General features: G+C 44.9%; 1 protein-coding gene across 1 annotated transcript; it reads right to left on the bottom strand.

Annotated features, from left to right (window-relative positions):
- Positions 1 to 2,876: 2,876 nt before the first annotated feature.
- LOC125942846 (ubiquitin-conjugating enzyme E2 Z-like) lies at positions 2,877 to 3,209 on the bottom strand. The gene has a single exon (XM_049661091.1). It carries the CDS (start codon positions 3,207 to 3,209, stop codon positions 2,877 to 2,879), a length of 333 nt encoding a protein of 110 aa, XP_049517048.1.
- Between the last annotated feature and the right edge of the window lie 18,585 nt (positions 3,210 to 21,794).

Here is a 21,794-nt window from a genome sequence, read left to right as displayed (position 1 = left end):
TTAACCAAGCACGTGCCTGGTTGGCTACCCTACACTTGGGGAGATGAAAGGGGGAATAATAAATGAAAATGAAAGAGAAGCAAAAATAATTAAGATTCAGTCATTGTGAACACATTCGCAGGAGAATGTCGGCTGTCAAGCATTTGAACAGTCCAATCGCCTTCAAGAAGTGTAGAAAAGATTTTGCGGCCTTGAGCATGCAACAATGCATAGGCTTCTTTTCCACCGAGAGTGGTTTATTGTCCAATCGGCTAAGTCTAGTGTGGAGGGCATCGTTGAGCGTCGAAGGATGAGCATTGACAGAGAAGGTGCTCTATTGTCTCGTCGCACCCGCACAAATTGCACGCCGCATGGTTGACCATTCCTATTAGGAATGAACAGACATTCGTCAATGTGACGCCCAACCACATATGACACAATAAAGCTGTTTCGCGACGGGAGAGTCCGGGTGGCAGGCGAATTCGCAAGTTAGGGTCAAGAGAGTGCAAGCTTGAGTTGGTGAAACCTGGTGAATTCCATCGTAGAAGTGTAATGTAGCGAGCAAGTGACTGAAGTTGCCGCGCAGCATCCGTTTCAAGAGTGGTATAGCCACCCACTGATGTTTTAATGAGCTGAGCGCTCAGCTTCATCTGCACTGTCGTTGCCGACAATTCCGCAGTGGCTCGGAAACCACTGAAATTGAATGTCGTGTATTTCCTCGAGCGCTTGGTGATGAGCATGCCTTATTTTGTACACTATCTTCTCGTGAAACCCTTGACGTAGGGCAAACTGTTGCAGAGTTTGTAGGGCTGCTTTCAAATCGCCGAAAATGACCCAATGGCTGCTGGAGCACGAAATTGATTGCACCTTGAAAAGCTGCAAATCCTGCTGCTGTCGACGTCGTAATATGAGATAACTTAAACTGCAAAGAGAAGGCGTCCGATGGAACAACCACAGATCTGGTAAAGCTGTTGGAATTGGTGTAACCAGCTATGTAATTGTGTATGCAGTCAAAATAGGACTCGTTTAGGAGAAGCAGAGACATCTGCTTCAGGAGCTAGCGGGGACAAGTCTGCCTTTTTACCAAACCCAAGAGCTGAGAGGCACACGTGAGGTTGCCAGAGACGCCACAGTGCTGACGTTGGGTGTTTCGCAGGCTTGAAGCCAGAGGCTACGGAGTCAAGGAAATTAGTCTCGCATGTGTTGGACAAGACAGGAAGACTGTATCGCAGAAATCCGAGAAACAAATCTGGAGGACACTTAAGCCTCGCCTTTAAGAGTGGAACGCGATAGCATTCAAAGACGCTTGTCATGTCATCTTGTCAGATGCTTGTCATGCTGCCCGGCAACTACAGCTTTCTTTTTTCTCCACCTTCGCCTCTGCGCGCCGCTACCGTTTTACGCTGCCGAGGAGGCGAGCGCCATCTGGATGATGTTTACGCAAGTAACCTACCCGGGCGCGGCGCTGTTGGTATGGTAGAAATGCTGGAAAAGGGGTTTGTGTTTCAGTTTCTTCGTAGCAGAATTATGTTTTCTAGTACATTCAAATTACAATCCGATGCTATCATGTCTGTAGGTTGTAGTTAAGTCGTACTTTACGATTTTTTGACGGATTTTACTTGGAAAAATTTAATTTTGTTCACTAACGCCTCTGCGTCAGGCGGAAAACCTGCGTGGTCGGGATGGTTCCGGATGATTTTCTCCACCATGGACGCCAGCGCTTACGCTGACGCCGGATTTTCTGCGAGACGGGGCCCTTAATACTATCGCGTTAAAGGTGCCGTGTCATGGAGCGCACGGATGGTCCGCACGATTTCCCAGCTACGACTTTCAACATATTCTCTAACATATTCTCGGGTAGCGTTATTACCGTGCGTCCGCCCATGTGGTCAGAATCCTTTTAGATATCTCCGCCATAGCGTCGGTCATAGCCGTGGTGCTGAAACATGTTTAAATAAATAAATAAATAAATAAATAAATAAATAAATAAATAAATAAATAAATAAATAAATAAATAAATAAACAAATAAATAAACAAATAAATAAACAAACAAACAAACAAACAAATAAATAAATAAAACCTATTATTGGAATAAAGGTCCCTATTATTGTAATCCGCCCCGGCTAAAGGGCAGAGGCATGTTCTCGAAAGAGTGCGTGTTCCCTCTAACCCCGCTGTAATTGTGCACTATGCCCTACAACATCCTAATCACACGCCCAAAGCAAGTTTGGTGTGTTCTCTGGTTCGTCTTGCCAGATTCGAGGAAAAGCCTTATCCAGCGTATGTTAAAGTCGCTATCGTGATATCCAAACAGGCGCAGAAATACAGGTACAACTGCTATGCGCGTCATAGTAGGTGTGTATAGGTAAAAAAAATGAATATAAAAGTCGTCCTTTGGAAATCATAGACAACGGAATAGACCGATAGCTCAAGCGTCCCTTAGTGAGAAGAGAGGTCATTAGTTCAGTCAGGGAAAATCCCTGAGAACTATGCCAGGAACAAATGAACAAGGCGATGGGAGGAACAAGAAACTAAATTTTATTCAACACGCCAGTGCCGCAGATGAGCCAAGACCAGTCAGTGGGGCTTTCTGCCATAGAAGCCAGCTTAGCTGACCTTCAAGACCCACTCGCACTATAGCACTGTAGTCGCACAATCAGCTTGTAGTACTGGTACACCACCGCCCGGCCCCCGAACCGCGTCAAACGCTTGAGCAGGAACCGGAAGACGCCGCCATCGTAACCAGTGCAGGGAGGTCCTAGCACAAGGATGCAGATGCAAGTGACATTGTTTTCGCCCAGAGCGATTATGGCTTACAGGAGTGGCTGGTCGTAGATGTCCGGGAAGTAGCTCGATTCCCTTGATCTTGTGTGCCTCAACTAGATCCTGAGATGTGCTAGACGAACGGCTCCGGAAAGGTCATGAGAACAATTTTCCTCAGCTCCGACGACGAGTAGGCGTCCAGACAGGCTTCGACCTCCTCGCATGTCTCGCGGAGCAGGAAGTTGTTGTAGGCGTCCGACCTTCCCGGTCTTTTCCTGACCAGCGCTGGCTTCTTGTGAAAACCTCTCTCGGTCACCAGCGACTGGACGACTCTGAAAACCGTCCATATGCTGTGAACCGACGACTTCCACACCTGTCCGGGCCACGTCCCCAGTGGGCTTAGGCAGACCATGCCGTCCGCGTTCTGGTTCGTCGCTAACCAGATGCGACCGGCGTCGGTGTTCATGAGGCTTACGTGAGAGGGCTCGGTCGGAAAGTCCGTAAGACGCTTGAGCAGGAACCGGAAGACGCCACCATCGTAAGGAGTGCAAGGAGGTCCTAGCAGATGGTAGCGGATGCCAGTGACATCGTTTTCGCCCAGAGTGATGGTGGCTTACAGGACCGGTTGGGCGTAGATGTCTAGGATGTCGCTGTTGGTTATCCGCAGACAGCGGGCCGTTGGCGGTTCGTCCTTTCCTTCGCGAGACGTCGGTTCCCAAAAGGCGAAGTTCGGCGCGAACGGCACTTTGACTCTGCTTGCAGCGTCTTCGCGGGCGCAGGGCCATGGTTCCTGCGGCTTTGCGACGAGGACCTCGCGATAAGCAGTCAGCGGAGCTAGGACCGTAGGCGTGCGCATGTGCTGCCACGCGAGCGCGTGTTTTCTTCATTCTCTTCTTTATCATCACGTCTGGGCTTTACCCGTTTCGTGTAAGACGGTGAAGTTGGTTGGTTTATCAACCACCAACTTGTAAGCTGTAGGTTCCTTTGTTCATACCATCTTTCATTTTTTATTTACACCAGTTGGATCTCGCGCCACTTCCATATTGGTCAGTTTGCTACGAAGATAAAAATATTATATTTTTTACTTTCTTGTCGATGATTTGTTAGTATGCAAAAACGAAGTTTTGAAACACCACTTTGCCATCATGGACTTAATCAATTGTCATAAGTGAATGAACGAGCAAGCAAGCAGCAGCTCGTGTTTTGTTTGGCCACCTCGACTCTAAGGTACGGTGACGGTAAAGTTGTTATTGTCGTTGTCTCATGTACTCACCCTTGCAGGTATTTTTCTTTCTGATTCCACGCAATTTTCTTGCTTAATTTGGAACGTATACTCTTTGTTAGTCAAATATTTTACGTTTCATACTTCACCTTGATTATATATACTCACAATTTTTTCGTTTAATTTTAGCCACCCTTTATTCAACTGCTTTTTTCAATTCCTTCTCTAATATTTATATTTGTCATACCCGATTCTTGGTCAAATCCTCGAGTAAAATGTATATATAATATATATATATATATATATTTATATTATACACATAATTATTATATTTTTATTATACTATATATATAATATAATATATATTTATATAAATATAAATAAAATATATATTATGGGGTTTTATGTGCCAAAAGCACCATCTGATTATGAGGCACGCTGTAGTGGGGGAATCAGCATTAATTTGGACCACCTGGGGTTCGTTAACGCGCAGCTAAATATAAGTGCACAGGCGCTTTCTGCATTTCGCCTCCATCGAAATGCGGCCGCCATGGCCGGGATTCAAATCCGCGACCTTGTGCTTAGCAGCCCAACACCATATCCACTAAGCAAGCACGGCGGGTCAAACCCTCGAGTGCGCATGTGCCACTGATCCGAGGGACGAGTACGACTAGTGAAATGACGAAACTTACATTGGGAGATCGGCCAGGAATCGTACAATGAGTGGGTAGTGAGACTTTCATATGCAGGAGAAAAGTAGAAATTCTCAAATTAAGAGTTGCCTGTTGAATATATGCAGGTAATTTTGCACAAATATTACTTTAAAGAAAACATTTGAATACGAAAAAGAACGCTTAGCATTCAGTATTATTCGTTTCTCGCTCAGAAAATTAAGTGCTTCGCGATGGTGAACTGCTGTCAGTTTAGAGTGGTTGAGCCATGAATACGGTGCTTGCATTTAGTAGCACGTCAAACACGTGCCAAAAAAATTTGCGCATATTTTATTAACGAGATCTTGATAGTTGAGTAACTGGACATTCTTAGTCGTTCGAAGAGCTATGTTGCTTTTTAGCTGAAGGGGGGTACAGGCATTCTTGAAAAAAAGAAAAAGGAAAAAAAAAAGGTTTTAACAATTTTAAACCAGAAAGCAGGTTGTATCGCGTCTGACACGTGTGCTATGATTGATAAGCTGAGCGGGCGTTGCCAAACTTCTCTGTATATCGTAGCATGATTATCAGAGGGGCGTTGCGCCATTTCAATGTATAAAAGAACGGCTCAATAAATCCTGGGAACTCGTGCCCTGGCCACCGGAACATGGTGTCATGCAGATACACAGCTATTGTACGCTTACAGAACACAAAGAAAGATTCATTCTGGCTGTAGCGTGAACGCGATGTGCAGAGGTTTATATAATGATTCCATGACTTCCCGAAACGAAAGAGCTAAATGCGCCCAACGGTCATATATAAACAGGCCCCTAAACCACTCTGGGCTCACAACATACGCCGATCATAACCTACCCCTACTGAGCGCGGCTAACTTAATTGGGCTTGGTGTAACGTTGCCTTGGTACAGAAAACGTCGTTTGTAACATACATGTAAAGGGCCAGTTCAATAGAAACATCTGTGGTCGTTGCGTAAAAGATAAAAATGATGCATATTTAAGGCAGGACTACAAGCAATACTCACAGGTCGTTATGTACGCTATACCCCCGATGAAATCGCACACAAAACTTCCATTGTCCATTTTGTTTCGGCATTCCCTCGACAATGTTTGTCTTGTTTCACGTATGACAACTTGAGATTATTTGTGTAGCAGATGGAGAACAGTGACAAGAATTTAACAGTCAGGCGGTTGTTGCGAAATGTTCGGTTCAGAAATTCCGAATAGTTCCTTTTCGAATACGACTAGTGCGTAATATCCGATTCGTATTCGGAACTTCGAATATTCGCCCTCCTCTAATACTAAATGAAAACAAGGGACGTGACTATGTCTTAATAACAGCTTAGAGAGCACGTTGGAGAAAACGCGCGGAGACACACTTGTTTACCTTGCGTGCGCCGTCCGGCGGCAATCATCCCCGTATGATTTCCAGGAAAATTCATGGAATTCCACCTTCGCCAGCTTCCAGGTGGTGTTTATAGCCACTGTGACATACACTTAAAAACGTTTGCACCATTTTGGGCTTATATTGTGCCACAACGATAATAGTCATCTGCCTTGCTTGCGTTTCCTTTCTTGAAAACTCCCCGCTTGATACTTTCCTGTCGAGAATGCTATGTCACGCTGATAACGCGCATGCCGTTCGTGTCCGGGAAGTACGGAGCCCGCAGCGTTAAACAAAGGAAATGCGAGCAAGGTGATTATCGTCGTGGGACAAGATAAGCCCCAAAGGGTGCCCACGTTTTCAAGAGTGCATCTATGCGAACAACATTAGAGAGAAGTAATTTTTTTTTCGCCGCGTACATAGGATTACGTCGCTGGTGGCCATTCGTGAATTTGGAATCGAGGCTGGAGCGCCCAATCATCTACACGCGTCTATGATCGAGACTGAACGGAGTGACGGATGCGCTTGCACTATGGTGTTGGCATTAGAATAAAATGCGGAACATCGCAGTGTAAACGCGAACAGTGTGTTTCCGCAGCTGAGTGGTTTCTTTTCTGGCACTTCGGGCCATTTCTGTCTCCACGCATGACAGTCAAAGGTTGTGAAAAAGGGGGTAATGAAGTCACCAAAATTTACATTGTCATTGCATGGATAGACCAATCAATCGAAGGGCGATCGATGTCTTTGCACATGCATGTGGCTGCAACACCGTTGTGTGAAAAAAAAGGAAGCCGCGAAACAATGTGCGTCTTGTGATTTACTGTAGAACAACGTACAGTCGACCGATTCCTTTACAGTACCGCGTGAGCGTCGACTGGCCGAACGGTCAGCGCCTTATACGGCGCGAAGCGACGAGATCAGCAACAGTAGCGCATCCGCACAAAGTTCACTCGAAGCGAAACGACTTTCCTCAGTTCCGGCGACAAGTAGGCGTCCAGGGAGGCCTAGACCTCGTCGCACACGGCCGCTCTGAGCGTCTCGTAAAGCTGGAAGTCGTAATAGGCGTCCGATCCTTCCACTCTACCCCTGACCAGCGCTGGCTTGTTGTGGAAACCTTTCTCGGTCATCGGCGACTGGACTGCTCTGAGCACCGTCCATATGCTGTGCACCGACGACTTCCAAACCGGTCCGAGCCACGTCCCCAGTAGGCTCAGGCAGACCACGCCGTCCACGTTCTGGTTCGGCCCTAACCAGATGCTTCTGGCGTCGGTGGTCACGAGGCTTACGCGAGAGGGCTCGGCCGGAAAGTCCGTAGGACGCTTGAGCAGGAACCGGAAGAAGCCACCATCGTAAGGAGTGCAGGGAGGTCCTAGCAAATGGTAGCGGGTGCCAGTGACATCGTTTTCGCCCCGAGCGATGATGGCTTACAGGACCGGTTGGGCGTAGATGCCTAGGATGTCGCTGTTGGTCATCCGAAGAATGCGGAGCGTTGGTGGCTCGGCCTTTTCTTCGCGAGACTTCGGTTCCCAGAAGGCGAGGTTCAGCGCGAACGGCACTTCGACTCTGCTTGCGGCGTATTCGCCAGCGCAGGGCCATGGTTCCTGCGGCTTTGCGACGAGAACCTCGCGATGAGCTGTCAGCAGAGCTCGGACCGCAGCCGTGCGCATGTGCTGCCACGCGAGCGCGTGTTGATGATGATGATGATGCACCTCCGTTATGGCTCGCACCCACTAAGGGGGATAGGCCAAGAATCGGGCGGCAGTGGGAATGCTAAAGAAAATTCATATTTTAAAACAAGAAAACAAGAAATGCCAAGTAAAAGACAAAAAAGACAGATGTCGCACTAACCAGATTAGCACGCGAGCGAGCAGTCAGACTGACTGAAAAAGGTGAAAGTGAAGAATTGTTACAATCAGAGGGAGGTAATATTAACAAAGCAATTTGGAGAAATCAATTTAGGTGATATGAATGCATCTGATGTGTAGAATACAAATACAATAATTAGCAGGGTAATCGTTTTGTTTCAGTTAAGAAATTAAATACTGCGCAACACACGTCTCTGTGACTATAGCCTAGTGCTGAAGCCCCCAATGATAACAATACTGGTATGTTTAAACCTAATCCAATTTTGTAAAGTGGAGCTTCCAGTAATAATTTTCTGTGGCGTGAATATCGTCTGCATGATAAAAAGTAATGTTCTATTGATTCAATTTCCTTACAGTTGTGACATAGAGGGGACATCGTGAGACCAGCTCTATGTAAATAAAAATTCAATTGCGGGATGCGACAGCGTAGTCTGGTGTAAGTAACTTCCAACTGCCGTGAAGAGCACCACTGTTTATTCCAGCAAAAACCTAGATGCTGAAAGTCTGTAGATGGTTTCAGCGGTAAGTTGCTTAAATCATTTTGCAAACAAAATTTTCTGTATCTCGATGCAGTGACGTAAGAAGTATCCGGTAAAACAGGGATCAAAGGCCCACTTAGAATTGTAGCGATTTGGGCCTGTTGGTTGTACATCGGAAATAGTTTGAAGCGCAAATACACAGAAACAAAAGAGCACACGAGACACAGAGACACAAAGAGCACGCTCGTCTGTGTCTCGTGTGCTCTTTTGTGTCTGTGTATTTGCGCTTCAAACTATTTCCGGCCCACTTAGAGACGTTCTGGCTAATAAATCTGCCATTTCGTTTAGATATAAACCGCGGTGTCCAGGAACCCACAGCAAGTTAATTTTTTGTAAACTTTTAGGGACTAAATTGTGAAACAAGCTAAGGAGAGCTGCATTCGTTTCCGTGGAAAGCGACACACATACCGATAGAGAATCTGTAACTACGACAGCTGTTGATTGATTTGCAGGAAGTTTACGTAGCGCTAGGACAATGGCCAATAATTCTGCTATGAAAATAGGTGTGTAATCTGGAAGACGAATAGAGAAGGACCAATTAAGAGAAGGAGAGAAAATGCCTACGCCAGCCTTCTCTTCGGACTGTGAAGCATCAGTGGCTATGATATTGTTTGTTTCCAGGTGAGAGAGCTTATCTTGTAACTGATCATTTAAATATTGGTATGGCATTAGTTTTGCATTTGAGGGGAAAATATCGTCAAATTCTATCTGGAGGCTTCTTTTTGATTGACTTGTTGGTTGAATGCGTTGAATTTGTACATTCAATGGTGATAGCAGTGCCTGTACGAATACGATCTGAGGGGTGCGTAATCGCGACCAATGACTATTAAAGAATAAACTTGGTTCGTTAATAAAAATATACATAGGTCTTCTTTGAGGAGATTCGTAAATTCTTAAATACGTTTGGACTGTAAGCATCCTCAATCTGCTTTTTAAGCTTGGCATTCGTGCTTCCATATACAGCACGGTGTTAGCAACAAACTTAGGGAGTCCAAGGCACAATCGCAGAGCTTCCCTTTCTAATATTATCAGAGGTTGAATTTTATAAGCTGGGCTACCAGAAAACAAGACACTTCCAAATTCCATGATCGGTCGGACATACATTTTATATATCATAATTAATGTATGCCTTCGCAGCCCATATCGTTGATGACTGATCTTACGTAGCCATCCCACGGCACGAGTTGCCTTAGACGCAACTCTTTCAATGTGGCTTCTCCAGTTTAGTGACCCATCATACGTGATTCCCAGGTATTTAAGGCAATTCACTTGGGGAATGAACTCTTGACGATACACCAATGAAATATTAATGGGAACATCTAAAGGAAAGACAAGAAGAGCACTTTTTCTAACGTTCAGAGACATATGTATATTAGCAATCCAGGTTTCAAGCATGCATAAGTAATTTTGTAACGATTGATACAGTGCATTTAGATCATCATTGGACGCGAAAAAAGCGATGCCATCGGCATAAACGTATACATGAATGTCATGGAGCGAAGGGATGGAGCTTAAAAATATATTAAATAAAACAGGAGATAACACTGATCCTTGTGGTACTCCGCGTTTCTGTCTATACCTTGACGATGAACATCCGCTTTGAAAACAATAAAATTCTCTTTCCCTTAAAAATTCTGCAATCCACGCCGTGATGTATTTCGGAAACCTGTACATCTCTAGCTGCTTTATCAGAAGTCCATGTTCCACTGAATCATAAGCTTTAGCTAGATCTAAAGTCACCAATGCTGAATATTCTCGCCTACGACGTGCAAGTAGTACTCGACTTTCTAGATCTATGTGCGCACACCATATCGAGCACCCTGATATAAAGCCAATTTGACTGGGGCTAATTATTGAGTTTTCAGCTATGTATGTCGTCATGCTGCTATTCAAAATTCTTTCTATTAGTTTAACTAAGTTGGATGTGAGAGAAATTGGTCTAATATTATCTAAATAATATCCACCTCCATGTTTTTTGAGTATCGGAATTACCTTAGCAATTTTCCATTCTGAGGGTATCCAGGCATTTTTTAAAGAATAATTTACCATATTCAAAATTTCGTGCGGAGACAATTCATACAGAATTTTTATCACAGCTGTTGTAACTCCATCTGGTCCTGGTGCTGAAGAAGGCAGAGAGCGAACAACAGCCGCCAATTCTTGAAACGTAACTTCCTTAAATTCTTCTAGCGGTAGTGAATTCAATTGGTATGGTGGAACTATTGAAGAAAACCTATCTTCTAGGCCCTTTCCAATATTTTCCAATAATTCGGACAAGTCGCGTGGCGAGAGGACGAAAGAGTCAATATTTGCTGGAACCGGAATCATCTTTCGTGAGCGTAAAAATCTAAAAAGGGCTTTCTTGTTTTTAGAATTAGAGAGATAAGTTGATTTATTCTCGTCATACTCATGTTTGGCTTTAGCTATCGTACGCTTGAAAGATGCAGCAACGAATTGGTAATCACTCCAATTTTTCGGACATTGATTACAGAGAAGTTTCTTCCAAGCAGCTTTCCGTTTTCGGTGAGCCCGCGTGCATTCTGAATTCCACCAGGGGCTAAAAGATTTACCTGTGGCGGAGTTTAAATTAAAAGCTGAACTCTTTAAGGAACGTTTTAAAACTGCACATAGACTCATAGCCCTAATATGCTTTTGCATATTCATACGGGAGAGCATCGTAGACTTCAACTCCTTTTGAAGTTTGTCATAATTTACAAATGTGATATGTTTACTGCTGAGGGGAATCACAGGGAAATCAATCTCAAATATAATAGGAAGGTGGTCGCTGTTGGTTGCACAGTCTATAGTTTTCCACGAGGATATAGTTAAAGATGAGCTGGAAAAAGTGAGATCTAGAGCTGATTGAGAATGGCCGCGAACAAACGTAACAACTTTTGAATTTAGACAAGAAAGGTTATTGTCAAGAGTGCATTCCCACAGGCGTTTTCCACCCAAGTCAGTTTTAAACCCCCAAGACACGTGATGAGAATTGAAGTCACCAGCGAGTATTATGTCTTTTTTGCACGAAGCTAATGCGATGTCTAGGCATCGGGTATCCTGCACTCCTGCCGGGAAATATAAATTAACTAGGAAAAAAGGGGAGCAGTCTGGAAGTGTTATGTCTAATGCTAAAATTTCACATTCAGCAGACATACATTGATACGATATCGTGGCCTTGTGACTAAATTTTGTTAAAATCAAGAAAGCAATGCCACCACCTCTAGAAGGGCGATCCAAACGAAATAATCGATAATTTTTTAGGAAACACTTTTGATCATTTGAGAGCCAGGTTTCTTGTAATACAATTATGTCTGGGGAAAATTCAGAAGAAATATATGATAAATCTGTAGCAGCAGAAGCAATCGAACGGCAATTCCACTGTAAGATTTTTAGAGAGCCTATGGTGAAGATAGAACGGTGGCGGAGACCGCCTGCTCTAAAATGCTATCTTTCTAGAAGTATTTCTTGGAAAGATTCTCTTTTACAAATTTTTTAGGTTTTGACTTAGGGGAAATTTTGGGGGGAGGAGATCTGGTGCGTTTCATACTCTGAAGTTCCATGTCTACATCCTGAAATTCTTCATAATCATCTGTTAGGGGTGCTGGTTCCGTCTCTACACGAGTACAAGGTCCTGCGCAAGGAGAGTTAGGTACTGGGTTGGGTGACGATGTTTGGTTTGGACCTAGATTTAGAATATTTGGAACTTGGCATGCTTGAACCTGGGTAGAGGTGGTGTTAATGAGCTGCGCCAGCTGACTAGACAGCATTTGTGCCAAGGACTCAAAAATAGTTGTCGCAAGACGTTCCATGGCCTTTTCTGTAGCCTTCTCTACTGCCTCTGCTATGGCCTTGGATACAGAAATATCTAAGCCAGCGGGTTGACGAGCTGTTACACCTGCATAGCCCTGGGTTCTTCCTTGAACCTCAATAAACGCTTCTCTACGTGAGCATCGCCTGCGTTCCACCACTTCAAGAATTCTCAATTCTTGCTCCTTCGCCGTGCAGTTCGAATAGTCTGCCGCGTGAGCTTCGTGACACAGACAACATCTTTCCTCCTGAGATTTACAGTCTGTGCTGTCGTGATTTTCTCCACATAGTCGGCATCGAGTGACAGACCTGCAGCCTTTTATGCTGTGCCCGTAACGCCAACATTTCGAGCACTGTAGTGGTCGTGGAGTTAGTGGCTCTACTTTGTATATTAGGGGCCATGCCTTAATTTCAGATGGACGGGCTGTTCCCGCGAACGTAACAATGACCGATTCCGTAGGCGACTTCTTGTTCTCGATAATTCGGCTGCATCGGTAAACAGAAACAGCACCAGCAACTGAAAATAAGTCTAATACCTCTGATGGGTCCAGGCTCGCGTCGACACCGCGAACTAAGCCTTTAGAGCAAGCAAGGTGTGCTGGAATAAGCGGGCTCACCGGATTTGATGCAAATTCGGAACAGTTGAGAAGTTCTTGAACACATTCCTGGTCTGATGAGCAGCACAGAATACCACCGCGACCAAATTGACGGACCTCGGTGATCTTCTGGAAGTGGGTGGTAGCCTTTCGAAGCTCCACTTGAATGGCTTTCGGGTTTTTCATTTGAATTGATCCCCCATTGGTAGGTACGGGGGGAGCGCGTGTCTTCTTCATTATCTTCTTTATCATCACGTCTGGGCTTTACCCGTTTCGTGTAAGACCATGAAGTTGGTTGGTTTATCAACCACCAACATGTAACTTGTAGGTTGCTTTGTTGATACTGTCGTTCATTTTTATTTATACGAAGTCGATCTCGCGCCATTATTATATTGATCTATTTGCGATGATGATGAAAATATACAATTTCTTACTTTCTGTTCGGCGATTTGGTAGTGTGTGAAAACGCAGTTTTGAAAAACCGCTTTGTCATCACGGACCCAATCAATACCAACAAGTGAAGGAACACGCAAGCAACCAATATCTCGTGTTTTGCTTGGACGCCTCGGCTCTTGGGCACGGCGATGGTAAACTTATTGTTGCCTCATGTGCTAGACCTTGCAGGAATTTTCTTTCAGATTCCACGTGGTTTTCTAGCTTAATTTAGAACGTAGACTCTTTGTTTGTTAGGAAAATATTTTAGGTTTTATAGTTCAACTGGATTAATACATGCTCACCAATTTCTTTTTCGTTTGATTGTAACCAACGTTTATTCAACATCTTTTTTCAATTCCTTCTCTAATATTTATATTTGTTCTACTGGATTCTTGGTCAAGCCCCAGAGTGCGCATGTGACACTGATATGAGGGAGTCGTACGGCTAGCGAAATGGGGCACTTCACTTTGGGAGATCGGCCAGGAATCGTACAATGGGAGGGCTAAAAAGTATTCGACAGAGTTTCATATGCGGGAGATAAGTAGAAATTCTGTAATGAAGAGTTTACTGTTGAATATATGCAGTGAATAACACACAAATATTATCTGAAAGAAAACATTTGAATACGAAAAATAACGTTTAGCATTCAGTATTATTCTTTTCTCGATCGGAAAATTTAACTGCTTCACATTGGGGTTGAGCCATTAATACGGTGCTTGCATTTAGTAGCACGTGAAACACGTTCTGAAATTTAATTATTGCACATATTTTGTTAACGAAATCATGCTAGTTAAGTAACTGTGCATTGTTGTTCGTCCGAAGAGCTGTATTTGATTTATAGCTGAAGGGGGGTACGGGCGTTGTTGAAAAAAAAAAAAACTTTTAACAATTTTCATCCAGAAAGCAGGTATTCTGTGCTTACAGAAAACAAACAGTGATTCTAGATTTAACGCCAAAACGATGCGCATATGTTGATATAACCTTTCCATGGCCTTCCCTATCGAGAAAACTGAATGCGCCCCACCGTTATATATAAACGGACCCCTAAACCACTCTGAGCTGACAACATGCGCCAGGCATAACCTACTACAACTGAGCGCGGCTAACCTAGCTGGGCTTGGTGGAAGGTTATGCTTGATGCAGAAAACTTTGTTTCCGCGCTCGGATAACCTAACTGAGCTTATTAACTGGCAGCTGTATGGAACAGATCGAGCTTTGCAAATGGGCTTTGTAAATGGTTACAAAAAAAAAAAAAAAACTGCTAAAGGTATTGTGTACCGCATGCAAAGACACATAGAAGGGCCAATAGGAATAGAAACATCTCTGGACGTTGCATAAAAGATAAAAATGCTACATGAGTACACGAACACAAAAATTAAATGACAGATTACAAACAATACTCTCAGGTCGGTATGTAGGCTACCGCGGCGAAATCGCATACAAAACTTCCATTGTCCATTTTGTTTCTGCATTCCCTCAACAGCGTTTGTCTTGTATCAGTTCTTATAATTTGATATCATTTGTTTAGGAGACGTTGAACGGTGACAAGACTTTAACAGTCAGTTGGTTGTTGCGAAATGGTTGGAAGCAAAAGGATGTTCTTGCTGCTCTATAGCTAGGGAAACGATGGAGCATCTTTGATTAGAATGTAAAAATATATCCCCAGCTGTCGGTTTAGGCTCCGTTGGCCTCCTTGAAGCCCTTGGGTTCAAGGAAAGCAGGGGAAAGTAAACATGACTGCTATAGAGATTAACGAAAGGGGATTGGAGGTTTGGTGGAAGAAAAGCCGGGAGACCACAAACAACGGAGGCGTGAAAAAACAAAGTTCCCAATAGTGGTTAAAAAAATTTGACGCTGGTAAATTGTTGTCTATGTGTTTTTTTAAAGAGAGGTAGGACTTTGGGCAATATAAGAACATTTGCTTGGTGGTGCAACCCACTGCACCGTTTGAAAGGGAATGCTCATAGCATCCATCCATCCATGTGTGTCAAGTGGTAATAAGTTCATTTTTTACTGATTTTCAACACTTAACTTTTACATGTAACCATTCGTGGGAAAATTGTGCGATAGAGGGGGTTGAAACACGTGACTGCTCAGCGCATGACAACTCTATAGAAACAGCGGGTCTACCAGTAGTACGGACATGTAAAAATATTTTTCCCAGACGTGTGCGGCGAAACACATTGATGTTCCACGTAGTATAACGTTGCACTTCGTTTAACACGGGAAACGTTTTCTAAGTGAAGTTACACGAAGTGCAACACTACTAGAGAGGGCGTAACAGCAGCGTATTTCACCTCGCATTACATAGATGGACTTGGAAATGGTGCTAGACCAATAGTACCGGTGCTTGTAATTAGAACTCAATAATCGCGCTAATCTCATGGTCATCAGATATAGGCATGCCTTTAGGCTAGTAACAAGCTGTGACTTGGAACAATGAAACATCCAGGCTTTTACAACCAAACCACCACTACGAAGAACAACATACAAGGATACATGGTCAGTATAGAAGGCATTACAAGGAAGGGCAACTTGTCGTAAATGTCCTGGCGCTGAGGCGGTCACACTCGCACGCACTCAAACTTTTTAAGAACACCAGAATCGTTGCTTAACTTGTAATTTGACACTTGCACGGGACTCCATTCTGACTGATCAGGAATCAGGCTGACGTTGTTTCGTATAATGAGCGAGAACTCTCACAGTAAAGCAAAATCCCATGCTTCGCCGAAATGTTTGGTGAAGAAGACGGTTTTGATGCTTTCGAACTCCTATGCTCGCACTTGCAGTAGACGCGTCGAGAATTCTGCATTTGGATAGCGGCAGCGGACAGAGAAGTCCACCCGGCCTGGACAAGCTGTAACACCTGTGATTGGAGCTTCGTAGACTTTGTACGTGTCGCCGTCTTGACCGCTGTACCTATATTCTCTCTCTCTTACTTCCCCTTAGCTTGCGGGCCCATCCTTTGAAAATCAACACGTCTCTGAGTGCACTGCGGCCGCGTTCGTGGTCACTATTATTGCATCCCGCCCGGACTAAGGGCAGACGCATGCTCTCGAAAGAGCGCGCGTGTCCTCTAGCCCCGCCGTAATTGGGCACTACGCGCTACAACAGCATAATGACTTGCCCGAAGCAAGCTTGGTGTGTTCTCTGGTTTGTCGTGCCAGATTCAAGCAAAAGTCTTATCCAGCACACGTTAAAGTGGTTATGGTGGTATTCCAAACAGGCGAAGAAATACAGGCGCAACTGGTATCCGCGCGACAGTAGTGGTGTAGGTAAAAGATAGTGTCACACACCCCGTGAACGAGGCGCCAACGCCGGGCCAAATTCCAAAGCCGATTTATCAGCTTCCGAAAACAACCCCATGAAAGCAAGGACAAGTAGTAAGGGGCCCTCTGTTGCGCCAGCGAACGCCGGTTGTGGTCCAAAGACAGAGTAAAAGCCCAGAGTAGTCAAAATGCAACAAAATATATTCTTCAATCAAGGCAGTTACAAACACACATGCACACTTCGGCTAGACATCTCAGAATACAATTCAGATGGGTATTAACAATACACTGGAAAGTAATTAACGGTAAGCACTAAGAGTCTAACACATAAAGTACAGAATGAATAGGCACACCAAGTGTCCTATCGTATTCACCAGTGCTGGTCTTGAGCCGGACGATCTCAGCGTAGCTCGCGGCAAATCTCGAAGCACCACCTTCTTCCGGAAGCAGGCGCTTGTCGGTTAGCTTCCCGGTGAATCCCCTTCTTCCGCAGACGGTCAGTCTTCACGTCACATCTCTTCACCGGCGCGGTTTGAACCCCTCCCGATTCCCGCACGGCGTTTTTATAGCTTTCGCCGGGGGTTCTGGAACCTTCGGTTGGAGTTGTGATCCCGTAACCTGAACAAAGTCTGGAAATCTTCTAGTCAATTCTCGTATCTTCGACCGCGGCCGTGGGAACGTCGTCGAGGAGGGTGGCGAATCATCCGTTGGCGCGTGCACGGGCTTCTCTCTCTCTCTCTCTCTCTCTCAACTCGCCGTTTATGTTGGGGTCTGAGAGGGGGTAATGGCACGCGCCATCTTTCTCTCGTTACCGTCACCTTCGCGTAACTTGTCGATGCTTCTAGATTCCGTTAGTCGCGTCGTTTGTTTGAGGCGTATGCGCTCCACCCCTCTGTTGAAGCTGCCGCGGGGCCGGCGTGCTTCTTTCGCTGGCTTGCGTGACACACGGCGCGCGCCAAGATTATGCGCTCTTTTGTGAATGATGGAAATACGAAATTCGTGATTTGGAAATCGTAGAGAACCGAGTAGACCGATCGCTCGAGCACCTCTTAGTGAGAAGAGAGGTCATTAGTTTAAGATCAACCAGCGAAAATGCCTGTTAACTATGACAGGAACAAGTGAACACGTCGATCGAAGGAACAAGAAACGATGAACTTTATTGAACGCGCGAGTGCTGCAGACAAGCCAAAACCAGTCAATCGGTCTTCCCGCCATAGAAGCCAGCTTCGATGACCTTCAAGACCCGCTCATACAATTCGGCACTGTAGTCGCGCCATTAGCTTGCTGTACTGGTACGCCACCGCTCGGCCTCCGCACAGGTCAATTCCCTTGAAACTTGTGTGCCCCCGGTGGACCCTTAGACGTGCGAATCAAACAGCTCCGCGAAGGTCTTGCGAACGACTTTCCTCAGCTCCGACGACGAGTAGGCGTCCAGGCAGGCCTCGACCTCGTCGCACACGGTCGCCCTGAGCGTCTCGTGGACCAAGAAGTCGTCGTATGCGTCAGTCCCTTCCGGTCTTTCCCTGACCAGCGCTGCTTGTGGAAACGTTTTTCGGTCATCCGTTACGGGACGGCTCTGAGCACCGTCCATATGCTGTGCACCGACGACTTCCAAACCGGTCCGGGCCACGTCCCTAGTAGGCTCGGGCAGATCATGCCGTCTGCGTTCTGGTTCGGTCCTAACCAGAGGCGTCCGGCGCCGGTGGTCATCAGCCTTACGCAAAGGGGCTCGGCCAGAAAGACCGTAGGACGCTTTAGCAGGAACCGGAAGAAGCCACAGCCGTAAGGAGTGCAGGGAGGTCCTAGCAGATGGTAGCGGATGCCAGTGACATCGTTTTCGCGCAGAGCGATGATGGCTTGCAGGACGGGTTGGGCGTAGATATCTAGAATGTCGCGCTTGGTTTTCGGCAGACAGTGGGGCGTTGCTGGTTCCTCCTTTTCTTCGCAAGACGTCGGTTGCCAGAAGGCGAGGTTCGACGTGAACGGCACTTCCGGTCTGCTTACGGCGTCTTCGCCAGCTCAGGGCCATGGTTCGTGCAGCTTTGCGACGCGGACCTGGGAATTAGCTGTCAGTGGAGCTCGGACCTTCGCCGCGTACATGTGCTGCCATGCGAGCGCGTGTTCTGATGATGATGATGATGATATCCTCAGCACATGGCTCGTACCCACTCCGGGGGATTGGCCAAGAATTGGGCACCTGAACTTTTAGGTACGGTTTTTGAAACTACTGTTACAGTGCAATTTAGTAATCAGAACAGACAGAATAATTTTCCTATACTGCACTTTTTATAATATAAATGTCATGCTATATCTCTAGGTGTGAAAGTATGTATTTAAAATTTTATTCGTTTAGTTGATTGAATGAAATTACAAACGGCATCAAACACGTCCCTGTGGCTAAAGCCGAATACCGAGGCACCGAAAGAGAGTACTATTTCTGATGTTAAATTTACCCCTAATTTAGCGAGCGGAATTTCAAGAAGTCTTTTTCTTTGTAATTTATACCGGCGACATATTAAAAAGTAGTGTTCTATGGTTTCTATTTCTAGACAGAATGGACACAGCGGCGATATCGCCAGACCAGCCCTGTGTAAATATAGGTTTAATGGTGGGACACGGCAGCGTAATTTTGTGATTATTACTTCCGATTGTCTTGATGGACACCAATGTATTTTCCACGGAAATTTTAGGTGTTGAAATTCAGTCCATGATGTTATTGTTTCAATTATGTCTCTACGAATTGAAAAATTCCGATATCTGATCGCGGTTATTTGTGCCACCACTGGAAGGACCGATATTATTGGTCCATTCAGGGATGCTCGCGCTAATGAATCGGCCATTTCATTTAAATGTAATCCGCAATGTCCTGGTACCCATAATAATTTTACAAGATTCAGCTGGGGGGGAACTAATGTTAGAAACGTCTTTAGAGCCGGCGAATTTGTTGAAGCTGTAAGCGCAGAGCAGACAGAAAGGGAATCTGTTATAATTACCGCGCTGGATTCATGTAAAGGGAGTTTACGCAGTGCAAGAATCATTGCTAAGAGCTCAGCTTCAAATACGGGAGTAAAATCTGGCAGTCTCAAGGAGAATGACCAGCCAAGTGACATCGAGAAAATGCCCACACCCGCCTTATCGTCGTTCACAGAAGCGTCAGTGGCAATTATGTTAATTGTGTGTACGTGTGCAAGGTAATCTTGCAATAAATTATTTAATAACCTGACTGAATGAAACTTAGGGTTCTGTGGGAAAATTTCATCGAATTCAATCTTTAAATTCTGATTTGAGTCATACGATGGAATAACGTCTCGAATTTTTACATTTAAACTGTCTAATTGTTTTTGTACAAAAATAATCTGTGGGGTGTGAAAACGTGGCCAATGAGCTAGAAAGAAGGAGTTTGGATCGTTTATAAATACATACTCGGATCGTCTAATTGAAAAACTGTAAAATTTTAGAAATGTTTGTATCGTTAAGATGCGGAATCTGCTGGGCAATGTTGGTAGGCGCGCTTCCTGATAAAGAACATTGTTTGCTACAAACCTAGGGAGTCCCAGGCACAGGCGCAGGGCTTCACGCTCCAAAAGGACCAGAGGCTTAGTTTTATAAGCAGGGCTTCCTGAGAATAATACACAGCCGAATTCCAATATTGGACGCATGTACATTTTGTATATCATTATGAGGGCGTCCCTGCGTAGCCCATACTTTCGGTTGCTCAGTCTGCGTAGTAAACCTAAAGCACGCTGTGCTTTAGATGCTACATTTTCTATATGTGGACTCCAGTTGAGTTTTGCATCATAAATGATACCTAAATATTTAAGAGTCTCAACCTGGGGAATTGGTTCTTGATTGTAAACTATAGAGACTGAAACCGGATCCGTTAGTGGGAACACCAATATTGCGCTTTTACTTACATTTAATGTCATGCAAATTGATTGAAGCCATACCTCAAGCATACTCAAGTATCTCTGCAATTTTTGGTATAAAGAATATATGTCGTTATCGGCCGCGAAGAATGCAATATCATCTGCATAAACGTAAACTTGCACGTCCTGATTGGCTGGAATGGAGCTCATTAATATGTTAAATAATATTGGAGATAAGACTGCTCCTTGGGGGACACCACGAGTCTGTTTGAATTTAGAGGAAGAGCAGCCATCCTTAAAGCAATAAAATTCTCTTGATCTCAAAAATTCTGCCAACCACGCAATAATATATTTTGGGACATTATGCGCGTGTTCTTCTTCTTCATTATCTTCTTTATCATCACGTGTTGGCTTCAGCCGTTCCGTAGAAGCCGGTGTAGTTGGTTGGTTTATCAACTTCTAACCTGCAGGATGCTTTGTTGATTCCATCTTAAAATTTTCATTTATTTGAGGTTGGTATCGCGCTATTACCATATTGGTCTGTTTACGATGAAGTTGAAAACAGACCATTTTGTATTCTCTTGTATATGATTTTCTAAAGATAGCCTTCAAGATTCCTTTTCCTGCGGTCCCAATCTCCGAGTCTGTGTAGATTCCACACACCCGCTAGGTGCGCTGCGAACCAAAATCGGCTAAAGTCCCTATATAAAATTGGCCGCAGGGGCCTATGGAAGTGTTCTCTCTTATCCTTGTATGTTACCCTATGGGCTTCCCTCACTCAGCAAGAATAACATGGAGTATTTTTTTATTTGACAGTACGCTCCACTCCCGTACAATACGTTCATCATTCCACGCCGGTTTATGCAATCGACAGTACAGCAAGTGGCCGGCATGAGATTCGTCGCAAACGCTGCACCTATCGCTCGAGCGTTAGTTCACGGAGTCGTTTTCATCGACCAAAGTGCTTGCAGTCTTTCCCACTAACTGCTAAGTGTTTCCTTTAACCAATATCCTCGCCCAGAACACGAGAAAAATTATTCTTCTGCTACTCAAGCTCAGGAAATTGCCGCGGATCATGCAAGGGTTCACGCACTTACTTCGCACACCTGCCCTGCGATAATTGCGGCGCGGCGTGGAATGCAGCTGGGGCGAGGGTACGCGCATGCGCATAGATGAATTGGCAAAAGGTCCATTGACCAAGCAAAACTTGTTTCAATGGATGAAAAGTACTATGGCCAGCACACAGTCGTAATGTATAGCAACATATCCGAAACCTTTTCACAGAATCAATCGCGATTCCGTGCGACACGATGCATTCATATCCAACAGTTATCAGAAAAGACAACATTGCCCCACATTATCATTCAGAACACATTGGACTTACTAATTTTGCTTCCCGTAGGA

Source organism: Dermacentor silvarum, chromosome 1 (genome assembly GCF_013339745.2).
Source record: "Dermacentor silvarum isolate Dsil-2018 chromosome 1, BIME_Dsil_1.4, whole genome shotgun sequence".
Taxonomy (NCBI): Eukaryota; Metazoa; Arthropoda; class Arachnida; order Ixodida; family Ixodidae; genus Dermacentor; species Dermacentor silvarum.
This window is presented reverse-complemented; position numbering and strand designations above follow the sequence as displayed.